Source organism: Myotis lucifugus, unplaced genomic scaffold, assembly GCF_000147115.1.
Source record: "Myotis lucifugus unplaced genomic scaffold, Myoluc2.0 scaffold_727, whole genome shotgun sequence".
In the NCBI taxonomy this organism is placed as follows: Eukaryota; Metazoa; Chordata; class Mammalia; order Chiroptera; family Vespertilionidae; genus Myotis; species Myotis lucifugus.
The window spans coordinates 250,069-275,029 of record NW_005871775.1 but is presented as its reverse complement, the minus strand read 5'-3'; the positions used below and the strand labels follow the sequence as shown (position 1 = coordinate 275,029).

The window sequence follows — 24,961 nt, the reverse complement described above, 5'->3', positions numbered from 1 at the left end:
AGTTTTTCTGGCAACCTATTTAGTTTGTTACATATATGAAATATTTTTAAACTTCTTAAATGTTTTACTTTTAACGTTCTTTTCATAGTTCCAAACACTGAGTTTATAAATAGCATACAAAAATCTACAGATACAACTCATGCATACATCTTCCTTCGTAAGTTACATCACTGATCACCTCCTCCCAAAGCCCAGGACAAACCACCTCTTACACTCTCCCAAACCTGTCATCCAACAACTACAGAACCAGGAAAATGATAAAGCAGCAGCAGCCCTGGGAATTACAGGCATGTTTTACAAACAGCAGCTATCGCACACCAACTACACGTAGCACTTAATTATTAGACATCATTAAGTTAATGCTGAAAGACTAAGGGAACAAGAATGGCTATGAGAGAGTAACATACTAGTAAAGGCAGGTCGCGCTGCAGGCCGCATCCCTACAACGGGCACCGCAGTCCTGCCAAGGGGCTGCCCAGGTGCAGGGCCCCAAGGCAGTGAGTAGACCGTCCGTGCTACCCGCTCAGGAGTCACACACAGGGACCCAGCACCACTGCTCCCCTCCTCGGGGACCTGGCGTTTGAGGGGAGCAGTTACACAGCCCTGTGGGCCTCCAGGCCACGGCTGACAGAAGTACCTGCTTGGTGCAGACCCCACAGTTTCACACCTCACGGTGTGGTCCCCTCCTCGAGCCCACGCACTCCCCTGGTGGGGCGCCAGGCGCTGACAGTGAATCCCCGTCAGTGGTGGCAAAGCCCGACCGAACACCCCCGCGAGCCCTCACCTCACATTCCTGCTCTCGGGCTGAGCAGGGCTCACTGTCCCCTTCCGTGTCCGTCTCAGAGTCGTCCCCCAAGCTGATCACACAGGCGTACGGACAGGGTTCCTGCTGGGGCTCCGAGGCATAACCGTCAGCTGCTGTCTCCAAGCTGCTCGCATGGCCTTCGGTGCTCAGAGTGCTTATAAAAGGGCAGTTGACAGAACTTAACGTTGCGAAAGTCCTCTGGCCCGGCTCCGGGCTCTCGCTAATCCTGATCCCCAGCCAGGGGCACTCGGACCGCTTCTGTGACTGGCCCTGTCCTGCCCCATCGTTGGCCCTGGCAGGTGACAGCGGCACTGGGCCAGGAGCGTCTGGGCTGCAGAGGTCACTCCAGAAGCCCTTGGCCAAGTGCTCAGCCACCTCCCGCTCCACACTGCTGCGACCACCAGGAGCGGGGCCGCCCTCTCCCCGAGGGCTGGAGTCCGGTTTCAAAAGTAAATCCTCACTTCCAGCAAAGGTCTTCTCTTCTCCAACAGCTGGGCCTGACAACGGCTTTTCGGTTAACACTGCTGTGGGTTGCATACCAGCCAAGTTCAAGTCGCCATACTGGTCGTAGGTGTGCAGGAGGGACAGTGAGTAGAGGCCCGGCGGGTCCGCGGGAGAGTGGAGGAACGGCGCCCCCGTCTGCTCCAACGGGCACTGAGAGGCAGGCTCCTCCGTGGTGTCTTCAGGCTCCGCTGCTGTGTTACTTTCTTCACATTTTAAAACCACCTGCAAGTCTGCGCAGTCCTGGGCTCCTCCCGGACACTCGCCTTCAGGCGTCTCACTGGGCGGAACAGAAGTGTGACCGTCTTTGAACCCTGACTCCACAGCGCGGACTCTGTCCGTCCCAAACGCTTTCTGGAATTTTCTGTATTTGGGGCATAGAGATGGCAGAGCCAGAGCAGCCCCCTTGTCTAGGCACATGGACTCCCATGTCTGACTGGCACTGTCTTGTAGGGGAGGTGACGGTTTTGTATTTCCTTGACATCCACGGAGTTTACATTGAGGAGTCTGAACATTTTTATTTTCCAAAAATTCCTCCACCTCATTAACTTCTAAATCCCTCTGGTCCAGAAGTGGAAGCTTGAGGCCTGCTTTCTGGCAGTGGGCGGGGAAGCAGGCTTTCCTCGGGCATTCCTGCTGGTTGGCAGTGGAGTCCGAGGACTTAAATCTGAGAAACTGAAAGCAGGACTCCTCAATGTCGTGGACGCCTAGAAACTCCACACACCTGCACACGTCATCCACGTTGTCCTGACTCAGAAACAGCTTAGCCGTGTAGGCAAACTGAAGCAAAGGCTCGAATCCTTTAACTGTCACCTGTTAACGTACAAAATGAAAACAAATGCATTACTCGACAGCTGTCTAGTCGATAACACAAGAGCAGACGGGACGAGAGATGAGTAACTTACCTGTGACCACGATAAAGCAGATTCTTTAACTGGTAAGACAACCATTCCCAGGGAGTACAGAGCTGAGGGGTCACGCTATCACACACACCGACTCACAGAGTCCACGCTGACTGACACATGACTACGACGTACTCACACGGGAAAAGAAAGAGAAGCAGCACCACACTGTCTCCAAACGGGCTGCAATAAACACCGGTAACTACAGCAGGAGGAGCCTGACACACGCAGTCACCCCCGGTGTCCACGCCAGCCCACCAGGCAGTCATATGCGAACAACTCCAGCTGCTGTCAGCCACAGAGGGAGCAGTTTACAGGTGGAGAACAACATAGCTAAAGGACTTCGAGGAGTTCTGATCCAGGGCAAATGCACAATAAATGGTAACTGTTACCTTTATCTCATCCCAAAAACTTCTAATAAAATTTTTAAAGATTCAAATTTTAAAAGTGAACAAAGTGAAGTTCTAAAAACCATGCAAAGATCCACGGGCTCCCGGCTACACGAGCTTTAAGCAGAAACGTGCACATCTGCACTGAACCTGCCTCTACACCGTGAGGGCAGACGGGACTGAGCGGGTGAAGTGCAGGGAAAGCCTCGTTCTGGGTTACGATACAGAACTGATTCTTCAACACTGAGTTCCTGTAAGAGTGGCCAAGACACTGTTTTCGTGATCTCCTTAAAAACATTCTAAGCTGTGCGCACTGCACTGGCTTTCAAATGGTTTGAAACAAAAAGCAGCTCTCCCTGGTGAGACACGGAGAAGCAGGGCACTCACACTGGCCAGGAATGGGAACGCACAGCCACTCAGCAAAGCAGTCCAGGGCTTCTTGTAAAGCTAAAACGCCACCCCATAAGGCCTGCCAACGGGATCCTGCCCTCCGTCCCCAAGAAATGACCTGGACACAAATGTCTGTAGGGACCGGCTATAGGGTTAAGCCTCGGACTGACCTGCTGGCAAAGCCACAAACAAGTCCCAGCTTAGAGGGCACAGCCCTCTTAGCATAATTAAGCTTGACCTTATGACGCTCCCTAGATCCTTCCTACGTAGCTAATGGGCTGTGGGAGGTGCAGCAAGTGCTGCCAAAACAAGTGAAACTGACAAGAACACTGTAACTATGGTGACCACTACCTTGTTTACCTCTGGCTATAAAATAAAGGCTCAGCTTGCCTCTGGATCTCTCTCTGTGGCCTCAGCCAGGCACAGGAGATCCACCGACCCAGCTTATTCTCGTTGTCATTTCTTCATCCTTTCGCTGCCCTCACTCAGGCTCTCGAACCCTTGGCTGAGCTGGCTCGGCCCAATGTCCACAGCAACGTTATTTGTAACAGCCACAAACTGGAACGAGCCTAATTTCCTTTAATAGGCGAACAGTTCAATAAAAACTGGTACATCCATACTGTGGAATACTACTCAGCAATCAAAAAAAAACTATTGATACATGCAACCTGGATGAATCTCAAGGGAATTCAGTGGAAAAAAGCCAATTCTAAAAGGTCACATACTGTGTTATTCCAATTATATAACATTTTTGAAATGACAAAACTTTAGAAAGGAGGACAGATTAGTGGTTGCCAAGGTTTAGGGATGGAGGGTGCAATTATAAATGGTTCCTTGGGTGTGGGAACCATTTAGTATCTGACTGTGGTGGACACATGGAACTGCACAGAACTTCACACACACACACACACACACACACACACACACACTTAGTGCAAGTAAAACCAAAAACTCTGAATAAGATGATGGGTTGTATTCATGTCAATATCCTGGTTGTGATATTCTACAATTCTGCAAAATGTTACCATTGGAGGAAACTGGGCAAAGGCGGTCAGGGCACATGCCCGGGTTGTGGGCTCGATCCCCAGTAGGGGGCATGCAGGAGGCAGCCAATCAATAATTCTCTCTCATCACTGATGTTTCTCTCTCTCCCCCTAACCTGCCTCTCTCTGAAATCAATACAAATATATATTTTTAAAATATTTTTATTGATTTCAGAGAGGAAGGGAGAGGAAGAGAGAGATAGAAACATCAATGGTTAGAGGGAATCATTGATTGGGTGCCTCCTGCAGGTTGGACCGAACCCACAACCCAGGCATGTGCCCTTGTTTCTCTCTCATCGATGTTTCTAACTCTCTATCTCTCTCCCTTCCTCTCTGTAAAAAAATCAATAAAATATATTTTAAAAAAAAAAAGTTAAAATTAAAAATAATGAACGTTATTCATCTGCTCAATAAATACTTTTAACTAAATCCAAAATTAATAATTTTACATGCAAAATGTCATAATTTTGTGAAAAAAGTTAAATGTATTGCTGCAGAACCTAGGAACTGCGCCTGAGCCTTGAGACAAGATGGTTTTGTCTTTAACCGAGTGAACCATAGAGACTGAATTAGGTTCCATGAGTTAAAATCAGGGTGGCTTCCCGAGGGTGGACCCACTCACCTCTTCTGGGAGAGAAATGCTGAGCTCCGGGTCAGCCTGGCCCAGGACCCTCGCATGGAAGTAAGTGCTGCAGGCGGCCAGCACGGCGCGGTGGGCGCGGAACGGCCGCCCCTCCACGAGGACGGTGACGTCGCACAGCTCATCCTTCCTGCGCTGGTCGTCGAGGCTGAGCAGGACGTTGGCGCTGTGCACCGAGGACTCATAGGCAAACACCGCGCTCTCCCCCCGAGACATCCTGAGTTGCGAGTGGGGCTGGGACGTGCCGTGAAAGCATTCTCCCCACTGTGTCCAACCTGAAAGACACAGGCAAGGTGTCACCTGAACAAAAATGAACATGAAGGCCTCAGTGACCCTAGAAGCACTTAACCAATTTCCCTCATTTAAAACAGGGCTGGATAACACTTTTCTAACTAATTTAGGACAAAGGTTCTCAGGGTGGGGGAGAAAGAACCTGTGAACCAAGGGTTACACGGGCTCTGACGTGAGGCCTTTCATACTGAGAAAACAGGACGCAGAGCAGAAGGGCCAAGACATTTGTGGGGAGCACCCCATTCCTGTTGCTTTAAGACGTGAACAGGCATGTGGGTCCCCAGGAGGTCAGCTGGGACAAGACTGACCAGTGCGAGGGCACAGGTGCACCACGCTCTCCAGGCCCCATCCCCAACCTGACAGCTGGCAGCAGGGCATGGTGCTTCCTAACAAGGGACACGTCCCACAAAAGGTCAAGTTCCTCCAACAGGAGGAGAAAATGACCTCTTTGAGAACAAGTCTTGCTCCACATGACACAGTGCAGGCCGCAAGCACAGCTCCCTCCTCGCTGTAACACAGGTCACATGCACAGAGGCTCCTGGTTCTCTCAAAACGTTAGGACAAGTTATCAACAATGTCTCTTTTTAAGATCTAAACTAACATATAGTAGCCTCCATGCATTTTATCACATACAACCACCTGCAAAGAAAGGCAGCCCAGCCTATGTGTGTGTCTCAGACATGTGCTACCATCCTCATACATGACGCTTCCAAGCACAGAGCTGAAAGCAGACGGTGATTCGAGTTTCCTTCCAGACCCCAACGCCGTGGTGAGCACCCCCAGTGTGTGCACCCCCATGGTGTGTGCACCTCCCACGGCATGTGATCACGTGACGGCGCTGAGAAGCTCCTCAGGAACCACTCCTGTGACCCCCTGGCCCCCGACACTTGACTCACTGCCTAAAGCCGCAAGGTCCCAAATGTTCAGCAACTGAGGAAACGTTCCTGTCCTCAGATCCACTCTCCTCCAAACAGTGAGGAGAGACAAGGACTGCAGCGTTCAGACAGACCAAGCCAGGGCATTCCACCTCCAAGACTCAGACACGATGCAGCTCAAACTCTATCCTACTTCTACGCTTGCTTCCCGGTGCTCCGTGTGGCTGAAGCAGTTCCTCAGAAGCAGTCGATGAAAACAACATCTCAGACTGTGCTCACGCTCCACCCGACTGACTCGGCACCACACGCAATCAACTCCAAGATCACCCACAGAACTACTCGACTTGGGGGGTGCCCGTAGGAAACAGACAATTCCCTTTGGCAACTGGTCTTAGTATTTCAGTTACCAACAGGGAATCACTGTTGGGAAGAAGAGGCCAGCACCGTCGGTCAAGGACATCACGCACCTGCATGAGGCTCCACAGACAGAGCTCCACCTTCTCCAGACGGTCACCTCCCAGCCACTGCGTCCCGCACCCAGTCCCAGCCTGTGCTTTGCTGCACCTGCCTTGCGAACTCCTAAAACTGTACTAATCTTAACTTTTACGTTGGGCCTTCAACCCTGGAACCCTGAGGTCCTTGGATCCCAAGGGCACTGACTGCAGCCAAACCATTCCCAGACCCTCACTCCAACACGACTTGCGATGCCCACTGCCACTGGGTGGCTCACCGCTCACCTTCAACTCCAGAGAATTTATTCTTGGCTCAACCCCCTGCTTAGGCAGTTTGGGGTGACAGCTCACCTCACAAGTCAGAGCCAGCTTACAGATCTGCTGTAAGATGCAGATGTGGGTGACATGCCAACCCTGTCCCATCAGCTACCGCTGAGAGAAGCTAGGGAACCAGGCAGTGAACAGCCCAGGAGGCCTGCACTGCGCACACGCACACCTGGACCCCTCTTCTCCCCCCAGAGAGCGGGGCACGTCCTGACACCTCCCCACACTGGGCCCTGTGTGCATCTCACACGGAGACTGCACATCGGCGCCTCACCCCGAGACCCCCTCCCCTCCATGAGCACTGCCACCACTCCACCGGCTCTCGGCTACACCAACGCTGCTTGCTTTCTCCAATGGCTTACAAGCTCACACATGCACACGCACAGCTGTACAAAAAAAAAAAAAAAAAGTGAACCAAAGTTCCACATACCAATATTTTACCTTTACTAGTCCCAAGTACTCTAATTTCTCTTGTATAAAAAAATGTCCAGCGTGACCCGCTCACAGTCAAGAACCGCTGGCAGACCATCACCTCCTGCCCTGAAAGCGCATGCCAGTGGCTCACAGCACGGGGTCTGGAACCCCACACTGTCTGGCCTCAAGTCCCAGCTCGGCCGCTGCCTGACACGGGGCCTGGGCCAGCTGCTGATCCTCGCGGGTCTTGCTTTCTCACCCGTGAGGCAGGGATAACAACAGCACCCACTGGGCTCTCACAAGGTTTCCCTGGGACGAGAGTAAAAGGGTTTGGCATACTGCCTAGCCCACAGCCAACAAGTAGTAAATATTAGCTGCTATTCAAGACAATAACAAAAGCTTCATTCCCCTCAAGCCCTCTGGATCCTCTAGTTCAGCAGTTCTCAACCTATGGGTCGCGACCCCTTTGGGGGTAGAACGGCCCTTTCACAGGGGTCGCCTAAGACCATCGGAAAACACATATATAATTACATATTGTTTTGTGATTCATCACTATGCTTTCATTATGTTCAATTTGTAACAATGAAACTGGGGGTCACCACAACATGAGGAACTGTATTAAAGGGTCGCGGCATTAGGAAGGTTGAGAACCACTGCTCTAGTTGATTCTCCCACAGCAATGTCATCCTCCCTTGCTGAAAATCCTGTGATGCCTTCCAAGTGTCTGATGACCAATTTTAACGCCTCAGCGTGTCCTCGGACCTGCGTGGTCAGATTTCCTACCTACTGACCCAACGTCTTCTCAAGCCTTTGACTCCCTCTCCTGCTCTTCTCCAGCCTCACCATTCGTCCTGCCCACAGGCACAAACTCCTCCCTGCCGCGCCTGGACCTCTGCTCCTCACTGGCCACCTCCTCACCTTTTAGGTCTCAGCTGAAATGTTAAAACCTTGCGAGTCTTGTTTTCTGCCCTCAAGCATATAACACAGGACCTGGTTCAATGCAGGTACTTGCTTCTGAATGAATGACTTGATATTTTTAATACAAACCCAAAACCTCAATCATCAACTTCTTCTTCCAAACACAGCACAGCCTATTGCCATATATACGCCCTGAGACGGGACTCAGAGAAACACCCTTGATGGCTTGTCCAGAGCCAGGAGGAGCGAGAGAGCCCTTGCTCATTGCTCTGGGAGCTGGATACACCTGCAAGACAACGGCCAAAAAAGAGCAAGGCTTGGCAGCTCTGAGCACAGCCACCTCACTGACTTGTATGAATGAGGCCCCTCAGCCCTGGCCTCACTGGCATGGGGCACAACAGGAAGTTCAGAAAATCTATTGCCCTAATTCCAAAACCCTTCCAAGTGGCCAGTACCCCATTCTCACCCAGCAGTGTAACCAAGCAATGACTCAATCAGGTAAGAATGCACACATCCCTCGAATATCACGGAGTCACCTTCTAATATTTCTCAAACCTAAAAAGATGTAATACCCCCAAGGAACCTTCCAAAACTAAAATTCTGTTAATGTATTAATACCAAATTTAGATTCCTATGTTACAGATGATTTTTTCTACATATACTATGGTTAAAGTTCAAAGTAAAAGTTTGCTGACTTTAGCAAATTGCTGACTCACCCGGTAACGCTGACGAAGGATGAGCAGACATTTCACGCTTCCTGTACCTCCATTTGGAAATAACTTCTGCTCTCTGCTCAACACACACAATGTGAGTTTTAAAACAGTGATCACTTGATGTTTTTCTTCCAAAATCATGAAGAAAATGAAAAATGGTGCTGTGGTTTTATCACATTTTAATACCAGTAACTTGACAGATAACTTACTTTTAAAAACTTTTAAGCACCTCAGGTAACTATCGGGTCGTGGAGCCAGGCCTGCCTGCACTGACGCAGACACTCAGAGATCCTGTGAGGGTCACGTCCACGGGCAGCAAAGAGCGGGCGCACCACCCACCTCACGTCTCACGGGGCTGCACTGTCCTAAGTTCTCAAGGTGGGAGGCACAGAAAGTCATCCAACACCCAAGGCTCATTTCATAGGAAAAGACAACCTTTCAAACACCCTCCCTCTTCAGTGAAAGGTGACAACTGTCCTTCCTACAGGTGTCTACCCTGCCACACAGCAGGGGGTGCCATGACAACAAGAGACAGTCCCCACATCAAAACATAACCCAGAGATGCTCAGACCAGAACGGATGCCCGCCCGGGTGAAGGAGACAACAGTGATCATTATCCTCCACAGACACAGGAAGGGGAACATTTCCCAAAATATCTACTTGCAGTAAGTCTTCAGACAAAAACTACTTCCTGGTCAATTCTCACTTAACCGTAACATCCAACTAAAGAGAACAATGATTTCCAAAACAGTCCTATTGACCAAGGGTTGGGGGGGAGGGGGGCCAATAAGTGACCAGTGACCCTTGATATCAGAAATAGTGCAACAGGCCACTCTCCTGGCCTGTACACTGACGCAGTGCCTCCATGGCGGCCCGGCTGAGGTCCTTCTTTCGTCCTCACTACTCTGCCTGACTCCCCCTCCAGCACCCGCCCATCACTCTGCCTCACTCAGCTCAGCCGCAGGACAGGGTCTCTATGGCTCAGTCCCCTCACCATGCCTCCTTCGTGGCTCCCTCCGACATTTCAACATCCCCTACACCAGGGCGGTCGAGGTCCATTACGATGCACCCAGGTACCCAGAGTGGGAGCAGCTCTGGACACTAGGGGAACCTTCCCCTCTGTTGTCCAGTGGACGGCAAAGCCCCACAGTGTCAGCCCCACAACTCAGTCCTTTGTCTTTCCTTCAGGGGCCTTTATAAGAAAATTAATTTAAATGGAGATGTGCACAGGAAAGAATTTCTTTAAAACATGGCTTTTCTTGTCACCATTCCCAATTCTGAAAGTGCCTTAACATCAAAACATCTATGGAATTTAAGTCAGAGACGATCATTCAAGTTGGCATTCTTCCCAACGCTCTGAGACCTGACTCACCTGCTGAAGAGCCAGGGAGAAGGGCTCTGTGACCAAGATTTGCTATTTTCTTTTACTTTTGGCGGATCTTAAATATCACACTTGTTTAAACATCATATCTGATAATCCTATTTTCTAAATCTGTTTCTGTCTTAGGAAAAAATCTTAAGTTTGACTGGTTAAGATGCATGGATGAATATATCAAAAAAGGCTGAAAGAAAATGTAAAACAAAGTCTGAACAAGGCTGAGTAGCAGAAAGGCTTACAGCAGCACAATAACGGCGCTGTTTGAAGAACTTCTACAGCAGTGGTTCTCAACCTTCCTAACGCCACAACCCTTTAATACAGTTCCTCATGTGGTGGTGACCCCCAACCATAAAATTATTTTCGTTGCTACTTCATAACTGTAATTTTGCTACTGTTATGAATCGTAATGTAAATATCTGATATGCAGGCTGTATTTTCATTGTTACAAATTGAACATAATTAAAGCATAGTGATTAATCACAAAAACAATATGTAATTATATATGTGTTTTCCGATGGTCTTAGGTGACCCCTGTGAAAGGGTCGTTCAACCCCCAAAGGGGTCGCGACCCACATGTTGAGAACCGCTGTTTTACAGTGACATATGGGAAAGTGGGCTGGCAATCCATGTTAAAACCATGTCACTAAGGATGCCATAACATTTCTTTAATGGAGGAGCGGGGGGAGGTGGGGTAGAATAATGCAGTTTTTGCAGCTCATGATTATTACAACATTATGAGAGGTTCCATACAGGGAAAGTTAGGTGTGTTTTTTTCCATTTATTCTTCCTAATATTAGAAATTATGTAATCATGGACCTTTTGCTACATTTATTTGGAATAATTCCGTATCTAAACTGTAAAGCTACAGTTACACTTAGAAGGGAGCAGTCTGAATGGTTAGAGTCTGAGGGAGCTGTTTACAGGCTCATGAAACAAAAAGTAGGTTTTTTACTTCCCAAGTCAACAAACCCAACTTTGAGGATTCTGGGTAGTAAGTTTAAAACAGCTTGGAAGGGAGGAAAGAAGAGAAGGAACACAGGAAAGCCAAGTTCCAGACCAAAACAAGAATTACTGATTCCACTATTATACTTTCTTACTACAGAGAACATAAATAATGAGGTCTTTTATTGGTGAACATAGTTAGCGGGTACTTGATCCTAAAGAGATTATTAAACCTCAAAGGAATATGACTATGGTAAGAAAATGTGACGTAGCAAGTACACTTGGCCCATACCAATAAAGCCAACTTACTGAATATATATTTTTATTGGTCACTATTTTTATTTTTTAAATTTATCTTTATTGTTGCAAGTATCACAGATGTCTCCTTTTTTCCCCATTGGCCCCCATCCTCCCCACTCTCATCCCCTCCCAGGCCTTCACCCCACTATTATCTGTATCCATGGGTTCAGCATATCTGCATACAAGGTCTTTGGTCAATCTCCCCCCCTCCCCCAACACACACACACACACACCCCTTCCCTCTGAGAATCTTCAGTCTGTTCTATGCTTCAGTGTCTCTGGATCTATTTTGCTCATCAGTTCATTTTATTCATTAGATTCCACATATAAGTGAGATCATGTGATACTTGTCTTTCTCTGACTGACTTCTTCCACTCAGCATAATACTCTCTAGGTCCCTCCACGCTGTCTCAAAGGGTCAGAGATCCTTTTTTACAGCTGCATAGTATTCCGTGGTGTAAATGCACCAGGTTTTTTTATCCACTCATCTACTGATGGGCACTTGGGCTGTTTCCCAGATCTTGGCTACTGTAAATAACGCTGCTATGAACATAGGGGTACATATATTCTTTCTGATTGATGTTTCAGGGCCACTGTTTTATTTCTCAACTTTGAGTTATGATTATGTAGAACAAACTGCACTATTCAAAGTGTACAGTTCAGTGAGTTTTGACACTGGTATATGTGCAGAAAACTACCACCACGATCAAGACTAGAAACGCCCATCACTCCTCAAAATTCCACAGGCCCCTTGAGATCTCTCCTTCCTGCTTCCCTGGCTCTGGGTACCAACAATTTCTTTATGCATTTTCTCTGATCTTGATATAAATGAAATCACACACTGTGTTCTTTGGCTTCAGGTTTCTTTCACTCAGCTTGTGACAATCATACTGTGTACATCAGTGGTTTATTTTGTTTTTATTGCTAAATAATATCCCATTACATGGATATTCCACCATTTGTTTATCCATTCACTATAGATGGACAACTATAATAAACATAGACAACTGCACTGTTTCCAATTTGGGATTTTTGTGATAAAGCTTCAGTGAACATCTGAATGGACAGACACTTCATTCTCTTGGGCAAATAAATATCTAGGAGTGGAGAGCTGAGTGCTATAGCAGATCTGTGTTTAACTTCTTAGAAATGGCTAAACCGTCTTTCCAAAGCAATGGTGTCATTGACATTGCTGCCAGCAATGTCTGAAGGTTCCAGCTGCTCCTCGCTTTCACCAACCTTGGTATCGCCAGGCTTTTTCACCGTAGCTGCCCTAATAAGCGCACAGCACTCTCTCCTGTGGTTTCAGTTTGCAGGTCCTGATGGCTAATGATGCTGAACATCATATTTATGTGTGTTTATTGGCCAGTTGTGTATCTTCTTTTGTGAAATGTCTGTTCAAGTCTCCTGTCTATTTTTAACTGGGCTGTTTTCTTCTTTCTACTGAGTTGTAAGAGCCAGTAGAATTTTATTAGGATTGCAATGAATCTATATACCCGTTTAGGGAAAACCAACATCTAACAAATGGAGTTTTCTGATGCACAAACATGCTTATCTCCCCGTTTACTTAGGTCTTCTTTATTTACCTCAGCATTATTCCAATGTCTCTAGTAAAGAATAGCTTGTGCTACATTTACTCCCAAGTACTTTATATTTTTGTGTAGTTACTATAAGCGGATTTAACTTCACTTTCTGGTTTTCTACTCGGTAAACATAAAGTTGACTTTTTAAATATTCACCTGGTTTTGAGAGGCACAGGAGACAGCGAGGCTGTGGTGAAAGGGAACACATGCTGCTCAGCTTCCCTGCCCAGCACCACAGACAAAACATGAACACAAACTGGTTTTCAGAACAGATAGTAACATAGGCCTGAATGACAGCTATCGAACAGAAAGTAAGGACTATTAACCCTGACAACATAAAGTAACACTGACAGGTAGGGAGATGGAATCAAGAAAGAACTGAAAGGAAAGGAGGTACGTCTAACGACTTATAATATCCAAAGTCAAGAAGGTACTTCCTTAGATTAATGAGACCAAAGTAAAAAAGATACATATTAATTTTGATTTATAGAGGTGACCAAGAACAGGAATAAAATAATTATAAATACAGGTGGGAGGGATGGTAGGAGCAAACAAAATCAACATTCAGGATAACAGGAAACCAACAGATAATGTCTTAAGTTCATAAATAAATGAAGTATAAACATCTTAGAGACACAGAGGTAAGTAAGCACCAAAAGAATTAAATAGCAAAAATAAACAAACATGAGTATTAACCATGAAGCAGAATTAGAGGTGGGATGGGGTGCCACAGATGAGGCTGCTTGAGGAGAAATCTCTGTATTTTTAAAAAACAACATGTATTACTTTGACTAAAAACCCAAACTAAAAAAGATGTTTAACTAGATAGCAAACCCAAAAAAGTAAAACTGAGTTAAGTCTAAATTGTTGATAACTTGGTTCGAGTCTTAATGCAACTTTTTAAAGCTTCTACAAACTGAAAAGGAATTTGATAAGTGAAAAAAAAGTCAACCTTTAACTAAAATCTTAGGTCTGACATAGAAACTAAGCGATGGAGGAGGCAGAGCTCTTGTCTGGGACAGTGTCACACACACGGTTTAATATTTATGTTGACAGCACGTGTGGGTGTCCTGTGAGGGAGGAGCTGTGATGCCCGGGGCCCACCTCCCCGAACCTGAGGGAACCTCTGCACTCACCAACAGAGCCCCTCACACAGTGCAACTGTGTGTCTGCTCTTGGTGGAACTGTTCATTACACCACAAGCTAATTCTCTGAGAAGACCAATAAAATGAACAAACTTCAGCACAGTCTCACCAAGACAAGACGAGAAGAAAACGAATAAACAGCATTCCCATTATCATACAAAATGTACTGCAATGACTCTTCTCTTAGAATAAAATGTCTTGACCTTTCCGAGACCCTGCTACCTACAATAAATCTCTGCTCCCTTTGGTGAACTCCCAAAAAGAGCCGTTCATATTCACAGCATCCCCACTGCCGTCTTCCTGACGTCCTGAGCCCACAACATCAGGCTTTTCCCTCCACGCCAGGAAAACCACTCTGAGGCTCGATGGCCTCCCCTCCGCCAATGGCAAACCACCAGTTTCTCTCACAGCGTCCAGCAGGAGTCCAGATGAGCCATCCCCTCCCTGCATCCTTCCTTCACTTCGCTTCCAGGGCACCACAGTCCCAACATGCCATCGTACTGGCACCACCTACCAACTTTCTTTGGTGAATCCTCCTCCTCCTCCAAACCTCTAAATGCTGGAGAGCCCAGGGCTTAATCCTCAAATTTCTCCTCTTTTTTTTTTTTTTTTAAATCCTCACCTGAAGGGTATGTTTATTGATTTAAGAAAGAGAGTGAAACAGAGAAACATCATGTGAAAGAGAAACATCGATTGGTTGCCTCCGGTACACACCCTGACTGGAATTAAACCTGCAACCTAGGCATGTGCCCTGACAGGGAGTCGAACCCGCCACCTCTCGGTGCACAGGACCACGCTCCAAACAAGCAAGCCATCTGCCAGGGCTCTCCTCCCCTTTGCACACACTCCCTGGGTGAACTCATCCCGACCCACAGGAACATGCTCACTCCTGGGCTGCAGTACCTTCTCATCTACATTTGGTCCAACCAGGACTTCACGTAACCAATTGCACTCACATTACTACTTGTGTATCTCAAAGTCACCTCAGAGTTAACATATCCAAAAACCTTGGTTCCCCCACCTTTAGTCAGGATACATATCAAAATAGTAACAATGGTTACACCTAGGCAATTTTTGTTTATTTCTGCATTTAAATGCTTAACCATAAACACCCATTACTTTGTAACCAGAAAAATGTTAAAAATAAGCAGTAACTATAAACAAAAAGGTGCCTTTATTAAAAATGCAGTTCACATTTATTTTTATTGTCCTGAATACTCTCAAGTTAATTACTATTTCCTCCCATTATCAGTAGATATTGGCTTGTCACTAGGTAGAAACATCATGGGTGCCTCTAAAATACAGCAGCCTCCACTGATACCTTCACAGTAATCACAAAAGAAAATTAAGTTGTACATCAAGCTAAAATAGGACGGTGATCTGACTTGGAAAAAGAGAACCTGTTCAAGGAAAAGAAGGAGACAGGCCATCGAGTCAGGTGCAGCCCTAGGAACAAGGGCAGGTGAGCACCTGAATAAGTAGGTGGCGCCCACCCGCATCTCACAAAGCCCTTTGAAGACAATAAAGTGCTAGACAAATACACAGAATTATGAAATGCAAGAGAAAACCAAGTTTAGGTCGTGTTAGCACTATCAACAGGACAGCATGGCACGAGCAGGAGTACGTGGATACAACTAAGGCTTTGCCAGTGTTTCCAACTGCGACCTTCCGTAAAACACTGACTCCACACCCCTAAGAAAAGCACCACCACTTACTCTGAGGATGGGATGGTTTGGCACATTTCATAGCACCAAGCTTGGCACAAGATCAACGTTTTATCACTACTACTGCCATTATTAAGCAAGTGACCAAAATAAAACTTCATTTTATGCCCTGGCTGGTGTGGCTCAGTTTGAGTGTCGTCCCATGCACCGAAAGGTGGCAGGTTTGATCCCTGATTAGGGTGCATGTGAAAGAGAGGCAATCGCTGATGTTCCTCTCTCACATCAATGTTTCTCTCCCCTCCTCTTCCCCTCTCCTTCCTGTCTCTAAAATTAATAAAAACTTTATTTTTTTTTAAAAAGAAAATTGCATTTTAAAAGGCTCTACAAACCCAAGAATTAAGTTACAAAATGCAGAGCTTCCTAAACTTCCTATATTATAAAAGGCTAATATGCAAATCGACCGAATGGCAAAACGACCGGTCGCTATGAGGCGCACAGACCACCAGGAGGAAGACACTCAATGCAGGAGCTGCCCTCTGGTGGTCAGTGCACTCCCACAGGGGGAGCACCACTCAGCCAGAAGCTGGGCTCACAGCTGGCGAGCACAGTGGCGGTGGGAGCCACGCCCTCCTCCATGGCAGCACGAAGGATGTCCGACTGTCAGTCAGACACCCCCCAAGGGCTCCCGGACTGCAAGAGGGAGCAGGCCAGGCTGAGGGGACCCCCCCCCCGAGTGCACAAATTTCGTGCTCTAGTTTTAAAATAAAAATTTAAAAATTTAAAGATCTCAACAAGATAAAAAGAAAACTAAAACTCCACAATTCTGCTCAAGATAAATGCTAAAGATTTTCTAGTTAAAAGAGCACATTCAACCAGTCTGACCCACTTCCCCACTTGTCACAGATGAAGAAACTGAAGCCTTGAAGGGTCAGTAACTTCAAGGTTGAAACGGTCTTCTGCCCCCGGTCCACATATTCCATTTCAAGTATGTTCCATAATCTCTGTGTTGTGTGTGTTGTTGGGGGGGTGAGGGTGGGGGGGGGAGATAAAAGTAAAGAGAGGTTGCCGAAACCGGTTTGGCTCAGTGGATAGAGCGTAAGCCTGCGGACTGAGGGGTCCTAGGTTCGGTTCCGGTCAGGGGCATGTGCCTTGGTTGCGGGCACATCCCCAGTGGGAGATGTGCAAGAGGCAGCTGATCGATGTTTCTCTCTCATCGATGTTTCTGACTCTCTCTCTCTCTCCCTTCCTCTCTGCAAAAAATCAATAAAATATAAAATAAAAAAAAGTAAAGAGAGGTGGAAGAACAAGGAATAAGATGGAAATGCCTCAAGTATCCTCCTTTGTGTTAGGCAGATTAAAATGGCATTTAAGAAATACCAAATTTCCCCTTATTACTCAATATCTGGTTAACTGATTTGTTATTAACACTTCTTGGGTTACATAAACAATCTCACATAGTGCTAAGAGGAACCTGACACTGTACTATGCTGAACTTATATCAAATTCTATAGTTATACCCAACTACATAGGGAAAATTCGAGGAAAGTATGTTCGATATTTCACTAAAAGTTACTTTCAATCCAGAGCATTAGTGTCCATGCCCTACATTTAAATTAAAATATTAAAGATTCTTCATATATCCTTTTGTTTTCAAACTGTAAAAATTATAACCATAATCCAAATTATTTATTTTTGATTGCCCAGAGAAAGTGGAAGCCCTAGAACAGAATGGAGTCAGCCCTAAGAGCTGACACATATGCAAAGTAACTGAAAAACACCCTTCAAATGCCCAACCATTCCTTACACACCACCTCGCTCCAACTCATAATAAATTTGGGTCATAAAAAAAGGATGAAGAGTAAATAAAGTTCACATAAAGCTAGGGAAGAGGTGTGGAACAGTCACCCACACAGCCCTCCAAAGGAACAAATCCTACCAAGACCTTGATTTGGTACCTCTGACCTCCAGAATTTATACAGACAATAAATTCCTACTGTTTCAGCCACTCAGAAAAAAAATTAAGTAACATTTTAATTAAATAAGGCAGCAGTTACAGTAAGCAATTGGAACACTGCATGAATCACAGAATTGAAACGTTTTTATTTAGGTAGAAGTATTGTTTTAAAAAACCTAACCCAGGAGTCCATGACAGTACCACAGAGCTACAGTATCCCAACATCCACAGCTAAACCTAAAATGCTAAAGTCCAGTTTCTCTATTTAAGGTAACTTGGGAGTCAAACTGCCATCTCCAAAACGTAGACTTTCCAGCTAAGCTCTCAATGGCTACTTTCCAAAATATAATCATCCCAAGATTTAGTCAAATAATAATGCAAGGTCTGTTAAAAGTAAAAGGTGAAATACTCCTTGGTTCAGACATTATTTGAGGAACTGAATAGGTAAATACTGTCTTTTTATTTGAGACAAAAAATATTTCGGCCATATTACAAGTCTTTTCTAAGACTTGGGTTCCACAGAATCCTCCCCATCCAGTCAATGAACCCAGCACTCTATTCAGGTGAGAGCCACAGCCATCACAGGTGGGCATGCCTGCAGGTTAAGAGCGCACAGGTCACCTGGTATATACACAATGAGAGGTGGCAAGACAGCATCTATTCTCCTTACCCTGAAAGCATTCAGAGAAGGCAAAGAACTTTAGGACGGCTTAGAGTACTGAAAGAATTATATTCTTTCCATATGTAATTGCTTGGATAGAAAGAGCATTTTTAATTTTTAAACAATCTATACTAATAAAAGGATAATATGCTAATTAGACCAGTTCGATCTGGAAGATGTCCGACTTCCTTCAGGACAAAGCCATGGTGGCGGGGGCCAAGGCAGAGGCAGTTAGGGGTGATCAGGCCGGCACAGGGGAGCAAGCAGTTAGGGGCGCAATCAGGCTGACAGAGGGGGGCAGTTGGGGGCGATCAGGCCAGCAGGGAAGCAGTTAGGCAGCAATCAGGCAGGCAGGCAGGCAAGTGGTTAGGAGCCAGCAGTCCCAGAATGTGAGAGGGATGTCCCAGATTGGAGAGGGTGCAGGCTGGGCTGAGGGATACCCTTCCCATGCACAAATTTCGTGCACCGGGCCACTAGTCCTATATAATAAAGCGGTAATATGCAAATTGACCATCACTCCAACACACAAGATAGCAGCCCCCATGTGGACACAAGATGGCCAGCAGGGGAGGACAGTTGGGAGGGACCAGGCCTCCAAGGGAGGGCAGTTAGGGGCAATCAGGCCGGCAGGGGAGCAGTCAGGCGTCAATCAGGCTGGCATGGGAGTGGTTAGGGGTGATCAGGCTGGCAGGCAGAAGCGGTTAGGGGCAATCAGGCAGGCGAGTGGTTGGAGCCAGCAGTCCCAGATTGTGAGAGGGATGTCTGACTGCCCCCAGTGGGATCAGGCCTAAACGGGCAGTCGGACATCCCTCGAGGGGTCCCAGATTGGAGAGGGTGCAGGCTGGGCTGAGGGACACACACACACACACACACACACACACACCCATTTTGTGCACCAGGCCTCTAGTTTTTAAATAAAACATTTGATTGATGTGATTGTAAAAGTATTACTTGGTCATTGTAGGAAATGTGATCAGGTAGAAGGGAGAAAGTCACCTAAAGTTCCTAATCTAAAGGCAAGCACACCTTCTCTGCACTGGGCAGCGTGTGTGTGGGCAGTGGTGGGCCAGCAGCAGGCAGGGAAGACCCACTGACCCAGCACTGCTCACCCTCATCCGAGCCCCGCCCTGACTGTGCTCACAAACACACTCTCCACCTGAGGCATGTGTTTCTGGGGAAGACTCCTGTCCCAGCTCAAGTGAATCGCGATCCATTCCAGGCAATCCCAGTGGTGCCTGGCGCCTGGGACTCTGCTCCTGGCTGATGTGCAGTGTTGGCCCAGGAACCTCCGAGGAGGGGCCAGGATGCATCTACTACGCGGCTTCTGGGATAGGTTTCGCACGGATAAAGACAGGACAGCCCAGGAAAAAGTCTTCTTCCAAGAAACTTAGTCATAGTTACTGCCGACACCTGAACTTGTGGCCAACATCTTGCAATCACGAGACAAAGAAAGACAAATCTACATCTTCAACCTCTTCCCACTGACCTTATTTTTAAATACATACACCGACACACAACCGTTCTGACCCAACCTCCCCCTACTAACATCCATCCCTCTATTCTTCTTCATTGCTAAGCTTCTCAAAAGAGTTGTCAAAACAAGCTGTTTCCTCACTAACCTATTCATTCATCACTGACATTCCTACTGCTTTCCTGGTTTCCCAAACCTAGGCTTCCCACCTCCTGAGGCTCCAAGGCTCACTTCACAGGCTGCCCTTGCACAAGTAACAGGCTACCGTGTCAGCTTGCTTGTCTTGTCTACTGGACGAGGCCTCCCGAAAAGTCCAGGATTGCCAGTATCTGCCAAAGTTCCTGGCACATTTGCTTCCTAAAGCAGATACTGACAATCCATATAGCAAATGTAAACCGGACAGCAAGCATGTAAGCACATCACCAACGTCGAAACCTCTCCAAAGTTAGCAACCCCACCACCCGCACACACCAGAGCTGGACGTGCTTGTGTGCGAGGCTGAGGAGGGGCAGTGGCACAAAGAGGAGACTGAAGTGCCTTCACCTTAAAGACCATTCTTCTTTACTTTCCAGGATTAGGGAGCTGCTCCAAGTCCCCTCCGCAGGGGGGAGGGCCTCCCACACTGAGGTCTGTGGGGCAACGGCAGGGAGGGGCTGGTGTCCGGCCTGCCCCACAGAGGAGGTGGTCCAGGCTCCTGAGGTCAGAAACAAGCAGCTAGGCCAATGGCAACAGGCATGCCCTCAGAGACAAAACACCTTTTCAAAACAAAAAGAACTATATCTGGAGTTTTAATAGTATCTGTGACAGTCCTTTACCTCCAAGAGCCAATTAAGCAGGCAAAACGACAGTAACTACAGCTCATCCCTAACTGGCATTTACTTTGGGTTCTCCGGGTGACAGACGGGAATGGAGGCTTGCAACCCTGGTCATCCGGGAAAAATGCTTTTCTACTTCAAGTCTTTACTAATTGGGGAAAGGTGATTAAAAGGGCCACTGGCTTTGTTCCCTTACTTCTCTTTCTAATTTAAGCGAAAAATTCTGTCTTGAGGAGAGCCCTGAGCCATTCTTGGAATACTTCTCAGGAACACAGAGTAAATAAGGAGACGTTAGGTATCTTGAGAATGAGAAGTGTGCTAGGCCAAGATTTGATAGGCACTTGACATTTTTAAAATAATACTTAAGTGCAAAATACACACTAATGAAATTACGATCTTACCAAAAAAAGACTTACTACAGAATGACAACCAAAAGTTACAACCTAATAAATGTATTAAAAGAGTAATAGATCGTTTAAAGCTACACTTTCTAACAAATTCTCCATGGAGATGGATGATTCGGAGAATTCCTTCGCTACTTTTCCTGGCTCTCAAAGCAGGTGGCACACTTCAGAGGAGGAATGCGGCATAAGGATATGAGGATACCGGGGTGTCCCCACTTCCTAAGTTCACCTTCTTAAGCCAAAACATCTACGCTGGGATCCGAGAGGATGAAGACAAGTCAGTAAAAAGAAGAATCCATGAGAAAAAGGAGAGGGGAGCAAGGCATTTCCCTTACTCAACTAGTCAGTCTATGACCTTGGAGGTGGATATTGAATAAATTACCCCTATGTGAAACACTTTTTAGTGTAATTCCACTGTAATGGGGGATAGGGAAGTAAAACTGTCCACTATAACTGATCCAATCTAAGAAATGACAAACAAAAAAGTGAAAATAACTTTACCAGATAGAAGCTGGGACTAATTTTATTACAAAAATATTCTTTTGAATGAGTTTTCAAGGAAATTAAGAAAATGATGTAAAGTTATGCTTTAAGGGAACATGACTTGCACAGCTTCCGCTGCAGTCAGGTAACACTTTGTAAACTGGCCAGGCCTGAGAGAGGAGCCAGCAGCCCACCAGCTCTGCCACACCCACTGCCACCCTACCCAGTCAGGAACAAGGTACTGGCAACACGAGGTCTTTGCTCCTTTTGTTTGTTTAGGGGCAACTTTTATTATCCTACTAGAAGCCCAGTGCACAACATTCATGCACTGGGGGGAGGGGGTACCTCAGCCCAGCCTGCGCCCTCTCGCAGCAGTTCGGAAGCCCTTGGGGAATGTCCGATGACAGCTCCGGCCCCTCCCTGCCTAAGCCGGCAGTAGGACATCCTTAGTGCTACTGCGGAGGCGGGAGAGGCTCCCGCCACCACCACTGCGCTCACCAGCCATCAGCCCAGCTTCTGGCTGAGTGGCGCTCCCCCTGTGGGAGCACACCAACCACCAGGGGGCAGCTCCTGCATTGAGCGCCTGCCCCCTGAGGGTCAGTGCACCTCATAGCGACCGGTCATTCCACCATTCGGTCAATTTGCATATTACCCTTTTATTATATAGGATTCACGTTCTCTAAACTATCCCTGATTTTGTACAAAACAAGGGCCAGTTCTAGAGGAATGATAATAGTAAAGGAAAACTATTACACGCATCAGAGGTTTAACACCTAGACAATCCAAATGATATTCAGTTCAATTCAATTCCAGATCAACTATAGGTAAAGAAAAAAAAAGCCACAAGGCAAATTTTCTTTCTATCTCAGGAGATGAACCAAAAGAATGATTTAAGTCCAGCTGCTTCCTCAATATTTACACCAATGATGAAAACAGAAAGCAGAATTCTAAATGATTAATAGTTTCAACTTGGTAACCATTTAACACAGCTTAATAGATACAGCACATAATGTGTCTCACTTTTAAAAATGCCCAAGTTTCAAAACCACAGAACTAAAATGAATCTATATTGTACAACCAGCACAGCAACCAACAGTTTTCTGAACAAACCCAGCCAAGGCACCCCAACGCTCCACAGGAGATCAACCAGAAAACATCTCCCCAACCTTTCTCAGTGATTAACAGGTTCAAGAAGCCATATCTAAACGACCACTGTGTGTCATGGATAATTTTTCTATATTAGCATAGGCATGTCATTGAAAGAAAATAGAATACTTAGAAGTAACTGGCAGGTAAATTTACATTCCAAATGTTCCCAACAAACTGCCCAGGAAAGAGAAGAAATGAGTTCTGTCCTATGCGACTGAGCAGGAGGGAGTGGACAGGCTACTGAACCTGCCAACCACAACGTCCTTAACCTCAACGTGGACAAGAGACCAGATGCAGATCAAAGTGCCTCTATTTCCTCAACAGCCAACTCCAAGTCGCTGGCCAGGGCTGCTGGAGCACCTCCCGCGGCTGCTGGACTCCTGGCCCTGGGCAGTGGGGGTCTGACCTATCAGCACGTTCCAGGAGCTGGTTCTCCAGCAGCAGAGACTGGGGCTCACCCACGTGCTCGCCTCCACCTCCCTCCTAATCTGTGGCTGTAACTCAGCACGAGGAGGCTGCCAAGCCTGGCTGTGCAACCAGGCACTTCCCTGATTTTGAAGACAGATAACAACACCTAACATGTATGGATGGATATTCAACCACTTGACACATGTTAACGCATTTAACTTACAAATATCTGTGCTATAGATTGTATTACCATCATCCCCATTTGACAGATGGGAAATGGAGGCACAACTAAATGCAGTAACTTCCCAAGGCTCCAAAGCCAGTAACCGACCTCTGGCAGGCTGGCTCCAGACCCACTCTGAGCCCCTGTGCTTCCTGCATTTCTGCCCAGGGCACAGGCGAGCCCGACCAGTTCTGCTAACGCTAAGCACTGCGAAGGCCCCAAGCCCCGGTTTCATGCGGGTGAAAGTCTATATTTTATCTGCAGTCCTGAAATATTTACTCTCCAAAGGTCGTGGATTTGGCAAATAGTGCTCAAATTATCGTGTCTTGGGCCCCAGTAGATTACCTTATGTGGCATATGTTTTTAATCAAAATAATTTCATAAATCATCAATTCCACCACATAAAATACACCCTCCACCTAGTAGGACCCTCAGGAAATGCAGGTTTGAGAGCTGAAGCAGTTCTCCCCTTCAGAGCGTCAGTGGAGTGGCAAGTCCTCTTCACCCCAGCATGCCTGCCAGGAGCACTTTTCTGAGGAGCACTTTTTCCTAAGGAGGGAAACGCCACTTGCCAAGTGACCTGCTAAATATGTGGTCTTATTAATCACTGTTAAAGGAGTGTGCACGTGGCCCCACAAACGCAGATTTACAAGGCGTCACAGATACAGTCATCTTTTTAAATTTTTATCTAAATCGCACTCCAATGCATAGACTGTCTTCAGGTGATCCCACCGGATCCTTTCCCATGTTACCACACTTCAGGTCACATACACGAAACCAACCCCTGGCTTGTCTCCAAATTCAAACCTCCTGGTATCAAATGTAATGGGCAGATCTGTCTTTTTTTATTTCCTTTCCCCCATGTCAACGATGTAATAAGAAATTTACACTCAAGCTTCTAATCTTTAAAATATAAAAAGAACAGAACTGCACTGGAAATAAAAATTAAGTGAAGATTAAGAACATTTTGAAAGAATCAGGAAATCGGGTGTGTGGTGTTTTTAAAGAAAGTCCTCCAGTTGGTGAATGTTTTGGTTAACAGTAAACCCTTCATGTCCCCAAGGGAAAAAGTGGGCCGAGCACCCACACTCTCTGCATGTGCTTCTGTTCATCTGTATCCTGAAGTTAATGTCTTTCTTCTCCTACAGAAAAGCATCATTTTAATGTCAAAGTTTTCCTATTTTCCTCCAAATCAATCATCTGCACCTCACCTTAGACACCAAAAATAAAAGATCATGACTTCTAACCTCCTCTAGTCCCAAACTTGGAACAACACAAGGAAAGGGCTGTCGTTGTCTCAAACACAAACGTGTTCAGTGAACCGCCACCAAAGGCTTAGTCACGCTCTGGCCGCAGGTCAGGGCCCGAGCCGCTCGCATTGGCAGTTCCTGCACCTGGTCGCCTGGGAAGACACCGCGTGGCGGAGAGAAGGCGCGGGTAAGGGTCTGCCGCCCCGCACGGCCCCGCACGGCCCGGCCCCGAACAGCCCCGCACCGCCCCGCACCGCCTCGCACGGCCCCGCACGGCCCCGCACAGCCCCGCCACGGGACCCACCAGGGCCGCAGGCACAGCCCCGCACACCAGGAGGAAGTCCTGCTCGTCAACAAACCTTTAGGAAGAACACAAGTTCGCTTTTCGAAGTGCAGAAGCCACACAACAACAAAACCACAAAAGGGAAACAACAACTAGGTCCACGCGCGGAGACCACGCTGTGCCGCACGGCC

At 46.9% G+C, this 24,961-nt stretch overlaps 1 protein-coding gene across 14 annotated transcripts in view; it reads right to left on the bottom strand.

The window, feature by feature from the left end:
* The window catches only part of BACH1 (BTB domain and CNC homolog 1), a 29,505-nt gene extending 4,544 nt beyond the window's left edge, over window positions 1-24,961 (bottom strand). For 3 of the 14 annotated variants that reach the window (XR_002826973.1, XR_002826975.1, XM_023746752.1), the window contains exons 1-2: window positions 4,653-5,053; window positions 785-2,119 (exon numbers count right to left, since the gene is read on the bottom strand). Coding sequence is in view for 10 of the 14 variants with exons in the window: in XM_023746752.1 (XP_023602520.1) it covers window positions 785-2,119; window positions 4,653-4,988 (1,671 nt within the window). In the remaining 4 variants the exon portion in view is untranslated. Of the gene's footprint in view, window positions 1-784; window positions 2,120-4,652; window positions 5,060-8,660; window positions 8,742-8,866; window positions 10,326-24,484; window positions 24,640-24,846 lie in introns of those variants that run through there. The other 11 variants (XR_002826972.1, XR_002826974.1, XM_023746751.1 and 8 more) reach the window with 8 other exon arrangements.